The 14,181-nt window shown below is 45.9% G+C and overlaps 1 protein-coding gene across 1 annotated transcript in view; it reads right to left on the bottom strand.

Moving 5' to 3' along the window:
- Positions 1-6,293: 6,293 nt before the first annotated feature.
- The window catches only part of DCC (DCC netrin 1 receptor), a 602,355-nt gene continuing 594,467 nt past the window's right edge, over positions 6,294-14,181 (bottom strand). The window contains exons 28-29 of the mRNA XM_057405653.1: positions 9,158-9,300; positions 6,294-7,237 (exon numbers count right to left, since the gene is read on the bottom strand). Coding sequence (XP_057261636.1) covers positions 7,148-7,237; positions 9,158-9,300 — 233 coding nt within the window. The 3' untranslated portion in view covers positions 6,294-7,147. The remainder of the gene's footprint in view (positions 7,238-9,157; positions 9,301-14,181) is intronic.

The following is a 14,181-nucleotide window of genomic DNA, read 5'->3' on the forward strand; positions in this document are numbered from 1 at the left end:
CGTTCCCTGTTAGCGGGTGACCAGTCCAGCACTTGGTGAATTCTGCTTCACAATGACAGGAAGAGCCGACATCGAAGCATCAAAAAGCAATGTCGCTGTGAATGCTTGGCCATCACAACCCAGTTATCTCTCTCTTAAGGTAGCCAAGTGCCTCGACATCTAATTAGTGATGCGCATGAATGGATGAAAGAGATTCCCACTGTCCCTACCTACTATCCAGCGAAACCACAGCCAAGGGAATGGGCTTGGAATCAGAGGGGAAAGAAGACCCTGTTGAGCTCGACTCTAGTCTGGTGCTGTGAAGAGACGTGAGAGGTGCAGAATAAGTGGGAGGCCGGGCGAGCGCTGTCAAAGCGTAAGGCAGGTGTCCTAAGGTGAGCTCAGGGAGGATGGAAACCTCCCGTGGAGCAGAAGGGCAAAAGCTGGCTTGATCTTGATTTCCAGTACGAATACAGACCGTGAAAGCGGGGCCTCACGATCCTTCTGGCTTTTTGGGTTTTAAGCAGGAGGTGTCGAGAAAGAAAAGGCGTGTGTGAAAGAACAAGTGTGGCCGTGGTGCTGAACACGAGGAGCGGTTCTGCTGGGTAGCAGGCACCGTGGAGGATGAGACGTGGTGGGCACCAGGTCCTTGGTGCTCACACAGGTCCAAAGAGTCGCTCCACCTGTGTGTTTTATTCAGAATATGGATTTATCTCTGTTTCTGATTGGGTGAAAAGCCACCCGTTCTCAGCACCCATGTGGAAAAGAGAGGCACAGGAGGGTTTTGGTCTGGTGCTGGGCAGATTCACAGGATAGCTGTGAAAAATCCATGTGTTGCGTGCTCAGAACTAAACATTAATACGTTTTGAGGTTGCTCACATCATTGCTGTGATGCGGTACACTGCTTTGAGCGAGTTTTCTACTAACCCATGGTGCCTGTGGAAGGCAGGGTAGGCATGCTCAGCAGTCACTGCGGAACAACAGCAGTGTTTCAAAGTGCAGTGGGATGATGCGGGAGCAGAAGTAAATCCAAATCCCAGCTCCTCACTACAGAGAGACCGAAAGCACTCTGTGACGCGCAATAGCTGGAGGAGCACCTTGGAAACCTCTTGTGCACATCTTTGGATGGATGTGATGGATGATAAAGCTCTGGGTGAGCAGCTTGCTGCTGGCCCCAAAGCCAAGGCCAGAGTGACTTTTCTCTACCAATATGGGATGATTCCCAAGCAATTGAAATTGCCCTCCTGCACAAATGCTTGCACAGCAGCCTCATGTCTTCCTACACCAGAAAACTCATTCCATTCCAGTGCTTTCCCCAGATCAACACCGCTCCTGCAGCACCCAGGATGTACCCTGATGTTCACCTTGAATTCACACCCAAACTGCAAATCGTGTTTACACAGGGATTGGGAGGTGGGAGCAGTGCAGCGGGATGGAGCCGGGTGGGATGTGCTGGGGTGGGAGCTGTGGGGCTGCCTTGGGATCATAGACTCATGGAACAGTTCGGTTGGAAGGGACCTTCAAAGCTCATCTAGTCCAACCCCCCTGCAATGAGCAGGGACAACTTCAACTAGAGCAGTGCCCAGTGCTCGTCGTACAACATGTCAGACAAAGAGGATTTGTATCAAAACTTTATTTGTTAAACAAAAAAATGCACCATTGGAATAACATTTCTATAAAAAATGAATATGAGACTGTTCTACAGTGCATTACAAAAAACCCCCTTTTTCATCATGTAGCAGTATACAAGATTGTGTGTAGAAACAGTCATTTATTTTTAAACTGTAAGCAAGTTTCCTTTCTCATAGAACAAGATTTACACTTAAATATTGCAATCACTATTCTAATTTGGTTAACAATGCTAGAGTCTGACAATTTAAAGAAACTGTTTAAAGGCTCAAAATGCCATCTTTTAGGCCTTCTGTAACAACAAGATTTTTTTTTTCCTTTTCTTTTTTCCACTAAGGCTAGTTAAAGCTGTAGTATAACCCATTTCTATCCGATAAACGTATCACTAGTATGCTAAGAACTTCTGAATTACCTTGCAAAGCCCTTTAAATGGCATCAACTCACCAGTGCCAGGGTGTTGAATAAGCAGGCTGGAGCCAGCGCTTCACAGCAGCAGCGGGTGTATGGGTGACAGTCGTGGTGACCGGTGACACGGTGGCACTGTCCCACTGCCTTACCCTCCCAAATCCTCACGCCGGGCTGGAGCCCAGCACAGGGGGACATGGGCACACTGCAGCTTTAACAGCCTGCTCTAGGTTCCCAGCCAGGTACCCCTTGTATCATAAATTATCCAAAAGAAAACACTCTAAATAATAAATTAAATATTACTTATAAAAAGTACACCCTCCCCCCCCAACCGCCCCGTCCCGAACATGGTGACAATTCACAAAGGTAAGGAATTGCCAAGTCTATTTTACAAGAATAAAAACAGCATCGTCCCTTCTCCTACTGGTGTTACTTCCTTGCACTTGGAAACGCGCACACAGCACGCAGAGCAGCACGCCTGTGGGTGCTGTACTATGTGCTCCAGCCAGCCAAGACCACAATGAGGATGCGTTCGATGCCTTTTTGCTGAGTACTTTAAAAAAAAAACCCTCTTCCATCCAACGCCCAGGTATCCAGCTCAGAAGTGGAGGCAAAGGGTTGCAAATCCGCCACCTTCTGCTTCCCACTGGTGTCGACGGCAGAGTGCTTCCCTTACCTACCTAAATCTCTTTAGGGTTTTAATGAGCACCTTGACAGCACTGCCAGCTCTCGTCCTGCAAATGCTTGCGCCTGGTTTTACCACTGCCAATGCTAAAGGTGGTTCCTTCCTGACCACAGCAGCATGTGTGAGCACCTGGTGGGTCTGCAGGATTCAGCATTAGGTACTAGCTAGGAGGGCATCCTGGGAAAGGGCCCTTGGTGAGCTACAGCAGGAATTACAGCACCAGCTCCGAGCACATGGAAAAATGTCTAATGATTCCCAGGGTAGGGAAGGAGCCAGGGATATCCTCAACGCTAACTCACCCCCGCCCTTCCGTGTGTGAACAAGCGCTGCCTTGTTTTGCTTGGTGTTTCCTGGGTCGCGCTGTGTGTTTTGGCAGGAGGTGTCAGAGCAGGGAGCACGCACTGCAAACGTGCCCCGGTGCTCTGGAGAGCAGCTCAAAACCTCATCACATTATCTGCTCTTTAGAAACGCCAGGGAAGGAACCAGGCCAGATGTGCAGCAGCCCTACCCAAAACAGCTTCTAAACACGCTGGCTCTGGGAAAAAAGATGCTCCCGTGAACAAAGAGAAAGCAAGGCAACTAAACGAAGAGGCTCAAGGAGTGCTGATGCAAAGAACAGCCACTTTGTGGCAGAATCTCGTTGCAGCATCTGACATGCGGTGTCCCAAAGCCACACAGGATCCTGGTGGATGAGATTTCCTAGGCCATACTGGGATGTGCTGGCTGGGTGCCGTGGGGGGAGCAAGGACCAACCTTCAGGGCATTTGCAAACCTGTTGGGAAGCTCTGGAATGGGCAGTCCTGCCCAGAGCTACACGACTATCTCTGTGCTTCCCCAGTTTCTGGCTGCCTTTTAACTGGGAATGACCAGTTCCCATAGACGAGGGTGTACAAACAGCCACACCGGTATAGGGGGTACTGAACTTCTCGCTCACTGACAGATGACATGACAAACCCTACAGCAAGATCTTGGCTGTGTCGATGTCCAGATCCAAACTCGGACATAATCAAGGTGATGTGCAAGAACAACAAGCAGATTATCTGCCCCTCGTTCAAAAACCTAAACAGCTTCAGTGAATGACTGAACATTTCCCTAGAAGTAAGTACCCAAGACAAAAATGTTGAGCTAAGGAATGCTCAGTCTTTTGAACCATTGATATTTCTCCATTGTAAGGTCTTGGAGAAGAAAAAAGAAAAAGAAAAGAAAAGGGGGTGGAGAACTAAAATAAACTATAATAAATACATCCTTTTTTTGGTGGTTGTCTTTATTTTCCCACCTGTTTATGGCAGCCCTGTTGTACTGATTAGCTGATGATCATCCATGGTAACATCGAGCTTCACAAGCCCGTCATGCATTGACAGATTTCTCACTGCATTTTCCTGGGAGTGTCCATGGCTGACACAGTCACGGGCTATAAATATCCTGGCAGTTGAGGAATTTGTCAAAATACAAAGAAAATCTCAGCCAAGCTCACTGACAATAAGTAGAGCATCGGCAAAATACTTGTACTGAAGTATTGTAGTCTTGTACTGCAACATTGGAATTTTGCAAGTTACGTAGTTCTCACATAAGGTGAAATTTTACAAGAAATGTCTGGTTAATAATTAGGTAGGTATTGTACCAAAATCACCCTCAAATGAAGGCTGGGAATGTCTCAAATGCTCCTTAGGACAACAGCAACACCAAAAGTCAGCGTCGGGTGGCTCAGGGGAGGTGAAGGGTAAAGCCCTTTCCTGGTTGTCAAGTGGAGGTCTGAAGGAAAATAAATAAAGAAAAAAAATCCCCCAAATTGGTGTTTATGTGGAATAATTGAGTTTTACTGGCAAATTCTGAACTTAAACTGGAAAGTAAGTTCTTACTCATTTATTAAAGGGGAAAAAGGAGCTGCTGTGTCTTGCTTGAGCCGAGACAATGGAGTTGCTCCTTCCTGTGGGCAGATTACATGAGCACTTGTTTTGGTGTTCACCTTGGCCTTGGTCTGTGACTGGTATTGAATTAAATAGGATGAGCCTGAGGACAGATAGGTTTCATACAGCACAAGAAGGGCCGCGCTCACACGAGGGCCAGATCAACCTGCAGACTTCAAGGGCTTCGTGTTGAGTCAAAGAATGACACCTCAACAAAGCAAGGGGGCTCATCAATGCCAAAGCTCCTGGACACGCTGCAACACTTGTGTTCAAACCAAACCAAATCCAACTTACAAACCTCTTTGTGGCTCATCTTACTGTAGGCAATTTGGGATTGTTTTACGACTTGCTCCTGGATTAATATTCCGTGATTTAAAAAGGTGCAGTAATGCTCTCTAAAGTCATTGGAGCAGTTTCTGCTCTCAGCTCTCTTGCTGCCAATCAAGTTATTTCATAAGTGATAGCTGAGAAACAGAATTGACCTTATGTTCTTATCTAAAAAATGTCAATCTCTGCAAATATGTAGGGGGAGTTATTAAAAAGTCGTCTTTTTTTTTTTTTTGAGTCAAAATAGAGGTAGTGATTTTATAGAGCCTGGCTTTTCATTGGGAAAGATTTGTGTGTTTTACTTCTAGTAGAGGCTTTTGGTTACAAATCTTTCCAAACTGGAAAGCTCAGCCTTCCATGCAAACAAGATTTCCTCACTCCTGAGAAATATTTCATTAAAATCTTAGCAAATTGAATAACGGGGCATTTTTAAAGGAACATTTTCACAAACACACTGGAGTTCCTAACGAAGCATTTGAATTGCTCCTTGACACCTGATTTCCTTTCCAACAAGGGGCCTTAGAAAATAATCTGAATTATTACTTCTGTTGCAGTGCCATTTTACTCAAAATATTTTATTCGGAGATTCAGATATAATTACCCACCTAATAAAAGGAGCTATTAGGTTGTAAAGATCCTATCCTTTCCATGCTCTTTTAAAATTATGACCCACTCAAGCTTGAAATCAAAGGCAGAGCTGAATGGAATAATTCATCTGAAACTCTCTTATTGGGTTTTGCAGCCTCCTAACTGATAAATATGCAAATTAGTTCCCTTTTGGTGATTCAGCTGCATAAACAGAGATTAATGCTGAATGCAGCCGAAAATTTAGCAATAAAATGTATGCACACAAAATCTAGCCAATTCAACCAGTTATGGCTGTCAATAAACACCGCAATGCGCAGCTAAAGCACTAGGACAAGGAGAGGGAATCCCTAAGGATGCTTCGCGGTATCCTGCTGCTCTCCCCTCTTGCTGTTCTCATGGAGCACTGCTGATCTCAGCCAGGAAATACCACACTTGCAGGAAAAAAACTCCTAAATGATTTATCAGGTATTTACTAGCCTCTGTGGTTCTTCCTCCAGGCTCATGTCCTGCCCGTGGGAAGCACCACACCGTCGGCCTCCTCATCCTCTGCCCATCATCATCCAAGGCGGATGGGTCATCGCATCAGCGACATCCTGGGATGCGGGGTGGATGAGAAAGGTGAGAAAGGCAAGGAAGGCAAGGGAGGCAAATTCAGCTCTGTTTTTCATCCTACTGCATCTTGGCATGGCCCCAGCAGTGCTTCCCAATGTCATCGTGGTCTGGCACAAAGGCCACTCATCCGCAGACATGTTTTATTACAAGCTTAATCAGAGAAGATTGCTCATCACATCCTCTTTTCACAAGTGCACACCGGCTGGCTGGCAGCAGGCCGCCAATGCAAACTCAGACTTTTATTTTTTCCCCTTTTTTCCTTTTTTTTTTTTTTTTTTTTTCCTTTTTACATTCCTGGTTCTCTGTTTTTCCGTACATAAAACATTAACTACGAGAGGAAATGCTGAAGTGGCTGAGTTCTACAGCCACTCACTAATCCCCACCTCTCGTGAGAGATAACTGACAGAGACAACAAAAGAAATTAGTAATTTGTCTTTTCATTTTGTGCTGTTGGGAAAGCTTCCAAATTTTTGGTGTTGTGGTGTGATCATCTGCTATGGGTGTTTTTGTAGTCAGTAATTATATATTTAAAAAAAAAAACAAACCCAAAACCAAACGAGTGACCTACAACACTGTCTCATTAATGGCACAGTCTATGTTTAAAAACATACTTGCATGAGGTAAGACTAGATCTACACAAAGAGCTACGAACCTCTACGGAGTAAAACATGAGTTAGTCATGACAACTTCAGCTCTACAAATACTAGTAGATCAAAACGAGCAATCTGGTAGCATCAGCTAATGACCCCATGGTGACAACGTCATTTGCCTTCATGCTTCCATCGCTTTAGATGCCAGATCTGAAGTTCTGTAACATCTCCACTATTATCCTTTGCTTCTTCTTTGTTTTTCTTTTTTAATCATTCCTTTTAGGAATTTGCAGGCATTTTCCTTGCACTGAAGGAGTGATACCAGCAACAAGATGATTTGTGATGGGGTTGTGAAAGTGGGTAGTATGAGAGAAATCCTGGTATGTTGCAATGCTCCGGGATAATTATCACCTCATCAAGAGCTGTTAGAAGGCTGAGCCTGTGATAGCATTGAGTTGCTTCATTAGCCCCTCCAAACTGGCCATCTGTTCGCTCAGATCATCCTGCTCATAAACCTGCAAGTGAACAAACACACATACACATAAGAGGCAGAGGGACAGGAACAGAGACCCCTGGACAGAGCCAAGGACATGGCCCCATGGCAGGGACCTCCCAGGGCCCCCAACTCAGGGACCTGGAGCATCCAACCATGGCCTTATGTTCACAGGTTGGCTAGCAAAGCCTCTCTGGGACCAACACAGGAGCTGAAAACCAGGGGTGCCCATGCTAGAACAATGTGAAGTGTTAACAGCCATCCTCTGAGTCCCCATTTCCCCAGCTCCCTCCTTTCCACTGCATGCATCCGTGTTCGGGGTTGGGGACAAGACACAACAAGAACAGTTTTAACACCCAAAAGAGATGTAAAATGCTCATCTAAACATGTATTTCAGAGCAGGTTGCAACAGTTGATCCAGCAATTAGCTGAATTTCTCTTCCCTTGCTGGTGGTTGGGTGTTTCTACCATAGCCTTTAGTGGGAGCTGAGGAGTGGGAGCAGTTTTCAGAAGTGCCTAACTGGGCAGTCCCTTGGGGTACAGCCAGCTGGGAATCTGCAGCAAAACCCACATTTGGCAGCAAAACTGCTCCTATTCTTGGGAACCACTGACCTCAGACATGAGCAAGGCAAGAGCAAGAGGAGTGGTCCCCTGTTTCCAGACACTGAGGGTGCTCCAGTATTATTTACTTCATTATTGTTTGTTTATTTTGCCCAATAAACGATCTGGCACTGCTGTATAAGCCCTGCAGTCCCTGAGGTGAGATGGAGCAGGCACCTTCAGAAAGCACCTGCAGAGCCAAGCTTAAAAGAAAACTGATCTCCAAATTTTAGCCTTTCACCCCAAATTCTGACCACCTGATGAGCTTGTTGCCTGCACTGCTGTCGCCTGTAACTGCCTTCACACTTGTGGAGCTTGAGCAGAGTCTCTTCTGAGAGCTAAATTGTGATGCTGTGATAAGGTATTGAAAGCTGAAATTGCACTTCGTGTTACTAAATGTCCTGTGTTAAATTACTCCTTATGCCACCAGTTTTACCGTGGAGGGGATTTTCTTTCCCGTTCCTATTCCAGTAGGAGATTCCATGTCTTTTAATCATCCTGCATCCCCTTTCCCAACAAAACATTGGAATCCTGCTGTGACTATATGCAGAAGGATATACCTATGCTGGTGACAGCAACAAGCAGGAATCAAACACTGCTGTCCTGCATTAATCAAGCAGCAGACCCAAACCCTGCATACATGTCTAAAGAGAATCTTTTGTCTTAACCCAGGTTGAAAACATCAAAGGATTCGCTAACAAAATGTTGGACATATCGCTGCAATAGTGCCTGGCAAAAAGCTGTGCTGTGCAAGGAGATGAAAAGACGTGGTGCACAACATGTATTTAGTGCATTTCTTTTTTCCCTTATTCATTTTCTTCAGCACAGTTTCATCTTCTGAGTCACGTAAGTTCCTTCTCTAGCAGAGTCTTAATAGGAGTGAAAAGATTATTCTAATTACGCCATCTTTCCAGTTTCACTTACCTACCCCTTCAGTGTTACTTTTCTCACCATTATCTGGTATTACTCTATACTAAATTTCCCTGCCAAAACTATTTTCTTCCCTTATGGCACTTCTCCCCCCCTTTTCTCTTCTCCTGGTATCTCAGCGTGCTGAGGAGAGGTTGTGAGAGCTGTGGATGGGTAATATTAACACAGAATTGAAGCACTCACTTCTCCTCCACATCACAAGGTCCATTAAAGCCAACAGCAAAGCCTTCCTGGCTACCAAAACTTTCTACTAGTGTTCTAATAGCTGTCAGTGTAATGTGTGCAGTGCAATGCCCCACGTAAGGAGGGATGGATCGTTATCTAAAAACTGATGTGTAGACTGAGGATTAGAGAACAGAACTCGATGGTGACGAGCCTTGCAAGCCCGCTGGCTCTGACAGATGGTTCTTACGTTTGCAGAGTCCTCAGTCTGCTTGTGTCCCTCTTCTGCAACCTCCGGGGCTGTGGGCACTGAGACGGGCAGCAGAGGTGACCTGGCTTTTCCTGCCAAGCCAAGGGATGCGGTTTTGACTTGAGCCTTGGGGAGGTTAGGCCCTGGAAAAAGAAGCAGAAGTCACACTGAGAACCTGTTGGCATGAAAAAGGGCATTGCAATGAAATCTGGGGGACCGTAGGCAAAAAGCGGGTGGTTTTACTATTGCGTTTACTATTGGTTTTACCATTCGCCTTCAGTTATAGAAGTCTCCTTAAAGGTCTTTTCCAGCCTTGATTCTATTATTCCCAGACAGACTTACACTGCTTCTTCTAGGCCAGGTTGGATGGGGCTTGGAGCAAGCTGCTCTAGTGGAAGGTGTCCCTGCCTGTGGTCAGGGGTTGGAACTGGGTGAGCTTTGAGGTCCCTTCCAACACAAACCAGCCTGGAATTGTATCATCCCAGGAGAAGCACCAGCGCCAACACCAACACTTTCTAAAACATCTTCAGTTACATTTGAAGCATTGCAGGTCTAAACCCCACTGCTGCACCCAACAGGAATGATGCCCAAGGCTGTTGGGTGAGGCTGCAGCAGGTTTGCAATTTCCCGTTGACATTAATATTTGATGGATGCTCTTCCGAAGAAACGAAACTTTTTGCATGGAAACTGAAGTTTTCCCGGGAAAATACCCTGAAACTTGGCATTCCAGGAGAACGATGGAATGTCGGGCAGGGAACTGCCAAACTGATGTTGTGGTTGAGGGGGAAAATGAGACTGAAGAGCTCCTCCTGCCCACCCCATAGAGAGACAGCACTGCTACTTGGCAAAAGAGGTGTCAGCTGCAGCGCTGCTTCAAGCTCTGCCCTTTAAAGATGCATCAGCTGAGACGCCTCAGCTCTCTTCCAGAGGGAATTACAGATTCTTTGTACCTTTAAATCATTTAAAGCATCAAAGAGTAAAACCTGTGTCCTGGACACTGCCTCCGATGAGCACAAGGTGCCTGGTCCTATGCAAGACACTGCCAGAGACCCGAGGGCTGCCAGATGAAACAAGGGCACACAAGACGTTGGTTTTAAGTACATGGGGATAGCTTTAAAGTTAAAAGCTGCCTTGCAAAGCCTGGCTGAGGTCATGAATCTTGTGCATCACAGGTTCAAGGCCACAACCGGGGACAGCAGTTTCTGATTTGCTTACTGCCAGCGTAGTCTTGTTCCTCTGAAGCTATGCCTTGAACATTGCCACAACCTGCATAGGGCCAAATGCATTCCAGTGAGTGCCTATGGCACTTGTGTCACCCACTTAGGTCTCCAAAGTTTGTTCTTCCTGGTTTCTCTATTAACATTAATCCACTTTGATGCTCTAAGGCAAGTTTCGTGTTCATATCTTTAAATATGCAATCTCCAGGCTAATACTTGCTTGGCTGGATGCATCACGTACCAGGGACAGTCAAATCCCACCAGCTATCCCCACCAGGTAGCAGCAGATCCTTTCTGGCACAGGGCAGACTCCATGTGGGAGATTTTAATCTCTCACAGGAATTGGGCACAATTCCTGTTCTTATTATTTAAGACCAATTGAAATCATGCAGATGAATCATAAATAGATTTTCCCTATATATTTCCTCAGCTATAGCGTTCAGCAAGTTCTCTGCCCTTTTTCTGTTACAAAAATGAGTAGCATGATAAGGAAGGCATCAGCTTTAGTAAGTCAGGTAGGTTCTTGTCCACTGCATCAGAATTGGATCAGAGAGAGAAAAATATGACTTGAGACACTCAAGCCATAAAATGTTGATAGAGGAAGGGGTGTCCCAGGAACGAGCCACAGGACAGGTTTGTATGAGGCCATCCATGGCTCTGGAGCTGAGACTGGGGACCAGGAGCATGGTAGATGTCTACATCCATGTGGGACATGGACAGGCTCACTCCAAAACAAATGTATCTCAGCCTGGCTCCAGAGCAGAGCTGCTCCAGCCCTCGCAGCATCTCCATGGCCTCCTCTGGCCTCGCTCCAACAGCTCCACGTCCCTCGTGGGTTGTGATGTCCTTTTTGCATTATGTTACATCATTAAAGCATGAAATGAATGCTCCTAAGCCAGGAGCAGCACTGCCTGGGGAATAACTCCAACGCAGGAGGGCAGGCAGCTGATGCACATGGAGCTACTGCCACTCTCGCTCCCCAAAACCCCACCAAACCCATGCAGTCATGACAGCTCTCTGCATTCTTACAGCTCCAGCAGTAGCCAGGAGACAAGAGCTGCGGGTTCATTTTCCTGTATTTCAGAGACCTGTTTTTATGTTTTTAATTACTTACACAAAGGAGCAGAAGAGAGAACAAAATCCCTCCTGAGACTGAGCTGCCAACAGCAGCCTTCCAGTATCTGAAGGGGGCCTATAGGGATGCTGGGGAGGGACTCTTCATTAGGGACTGTAGTGACAGGACAAGGGGTAACGGGTTCAAACTGAAACAGGGGAATTTTAGGTTGGATCTAAGGAGGAAATTCTTTCCTGTTAGGGTGGTGAGGCACTGGAATGGGTTGCCCAGGGAGGTTGTGAATGCTCCATCCCTGGCAGTGCTCAAGGCCAGGCTGGACAGAGCCTTGGGTGCCATGGTTTAGTGTGAGGTGTCCCTGCCCATGGCAGGGGTGCTGGAACTGGATGATCTTGAGGTCCTTTCCAACCCTAACTATTCTATGGTTCTATGATTCTATGCCTTCACTCTTCCAGATCCTGTTCAACAGCTAAAAGTCTTCTTTAATAACTGGGCCTTCAGACTTCCCTGCTCCTCAGAGTGAGAGGATACAGCTCTCCCCAGAGGTTCGTTCTTCCACATTCAAGTCAGCTTTTTGAAATAGGAAATGTTTTCTCTTCCACTTCTTAATAAAAAGAGCTTATTTCCAAAGAAGTGTGTGTGTGAGCATGCACACACTGACACTCAAAGTATGCACCAAGCCTATTTTACTGTGTATTTCACATGCTGAGAAACACCAGAGCCTGATTTAAAAGAACATAAAGAGAAGGAGGTAGCACCAGCGCAAGCAAATTAACTCTAAGCAGCCTGGTGCATGGACTGTGGATTCTCAATGTTTCTTTCCCCAGTGCTTTGAAAACACCTGCAGTGCTCAGCAAACACCTACAGCTGCAATTCTATAATGCTATAGCACTGATTCTATTCTAGTAGTGCCTATGTGCCCTGCAAAAGAGAGATTTATCTCATTCCAGTTGCAGGGATTCTGGATTGCATCCTGGGTTATCACTGCAACGTGAAGAATGAATAATAAGATACAGCCACTGTAGAAAATTGCATCGAGGCTGTTTATGGGTTAGATAATGGACCCAAATAGTTTTTCTTTGCAGAAGTGACTTCTCACTGTGACTTGCTGAGTTTCCATGGGCTGGTGGAAACACGAATATTTGATGTGGTGGTGAGGAGCTCATGTGAAATGCAGAGTATGTTGCTATTGTAATCCTCTAAATCCCGTGGTAAAACTCATGTTTCTCATATGTAACTCATTAATTGTAGTAATTGGACTTAAAGACCCACTTTTCTGCACAAAGACAGATGTTTCCTCCTGGATATTGTTAATGAGAAGGCATAATGATGATTAGTAAGTTCAGTTTGTGCATCTTTTTGCCCTTTAGCTCTCGAAAGCAACAGGCAAATTGTAAAGCTCATAACTAAAACAGAGCTGAGATGATTTTCGTTAAGCTGAGCAGTGTATTTCCACTTCTCCAGCAAATGCTCTACAGCAGTGACTGTTTCCCAAGGTATTGCTTGTAATACGTAATTAGCACAAGAGTCGAGCCCTCTTCCCCCAAAGGATGTTAAAAAGACCAAGCAGAGTTCTCCAAGAGAGTTCGACACAGGAGGCTGACGCGCAAAGTAACCCACTTTACGCAAATGAGCAGCTAATTAAATTGAAATTGCTTTGGTTTCCAACCTTCTCCAGCTCTACAGGACTCTCACGAGTTAACAAAAGAGGATCCCGTGGCAGTGGGGCCGCAAGAGGCAGAAGATGACAATACCTGTCAGGTGTAGCTCTGAGCGGCCCCAGGGTGGATTTACCCTGTTTAGAAGGTTCATTTTCTCAGCAGGGTGATTAAACACTTCACTGGCTCATTAGCTAGGTAATATGTGGCTACCAGGTGCAAATCCACTGCTCCTCCAAGGCTCACGCTGAACGTGCTGCCGTACCACCCTGGGTATTCCCGACGCACTGCACATCACTGCGATCCTGTGTCAAGCCAAAAAGCAGCAGCTCTTATAAATCTATACACATTTGTGCCTATCAGGACATACGTTATCATGATGGACAGCAAGTAAAACCAATAGAGCATCCATCCTCTTGATAGCAGTGCTTTGGGAGAGCTGCTTGGCGTTATTTTATTTTGAGATATGTCCAACGGAACACGGGATGATGTACTCAGCCAAGTGAGAACAACTCATTTCAGGGTTTCTTCTGCTCGCATTGCAGGCTTTTCAAAGGCCCATCCCTGGAAGCAGGGAGGATAGCGAGCTGGAAACTCAGCATCAAGAGGTGCTGTGTTCACACTCAGTGCATCGGGGGTCTGTATCCAGCTTGAGGACCGAAAATACTTGTGTGGCTCATGTGTAACAGGCATCCTGGGTGATGACTCAAAAATGTGATAAGGAAAAAAAATAGACTTAAAGTGAAGGAAATGGAGGTGAATGTAAAAATTGAAGGAGCTAGTTTATGGAGACAGAGCATGAAGTAATGCTCAGTGGATAATACCGAAGTAGAAGGCAGAGCTCCTCAAGATGTGGATCTAGGACTGATTCTCAACATTTTGGTACGTACAGTAAGAGTGTGATTGTGGAATCTACTACTTGCCAAAGCTTGGAAATACAGCTGGAGCTGGAATAACACTGCAAGAGAACTGCAGGGACCTGTCTGCCTATCTGCTGCTCATGCAGACTTCCAGGCTTTCACAGCAAAGAGGTAAGGCCACACGCCACCCCTTCAGCTGAATTTCACTTTGTAACGG

Source organism: Pezoporus wallicus, unplaced genomic scaffold (assembly GCF_028554395.1).
Source record: "Pezoporus wallicus isolate ANWC-B61680 ecotype Strahan unplaced genomic scaffold, APGP_CSIRO_Pwel_v1 scaffold_13428, whole genome shotgun sequence".
NCBI lineage: Eukaryota > Metazoa > Chordata > Aves > Psittaciformes > Psittacidae > Pezoporus > Pezoporus wallicus.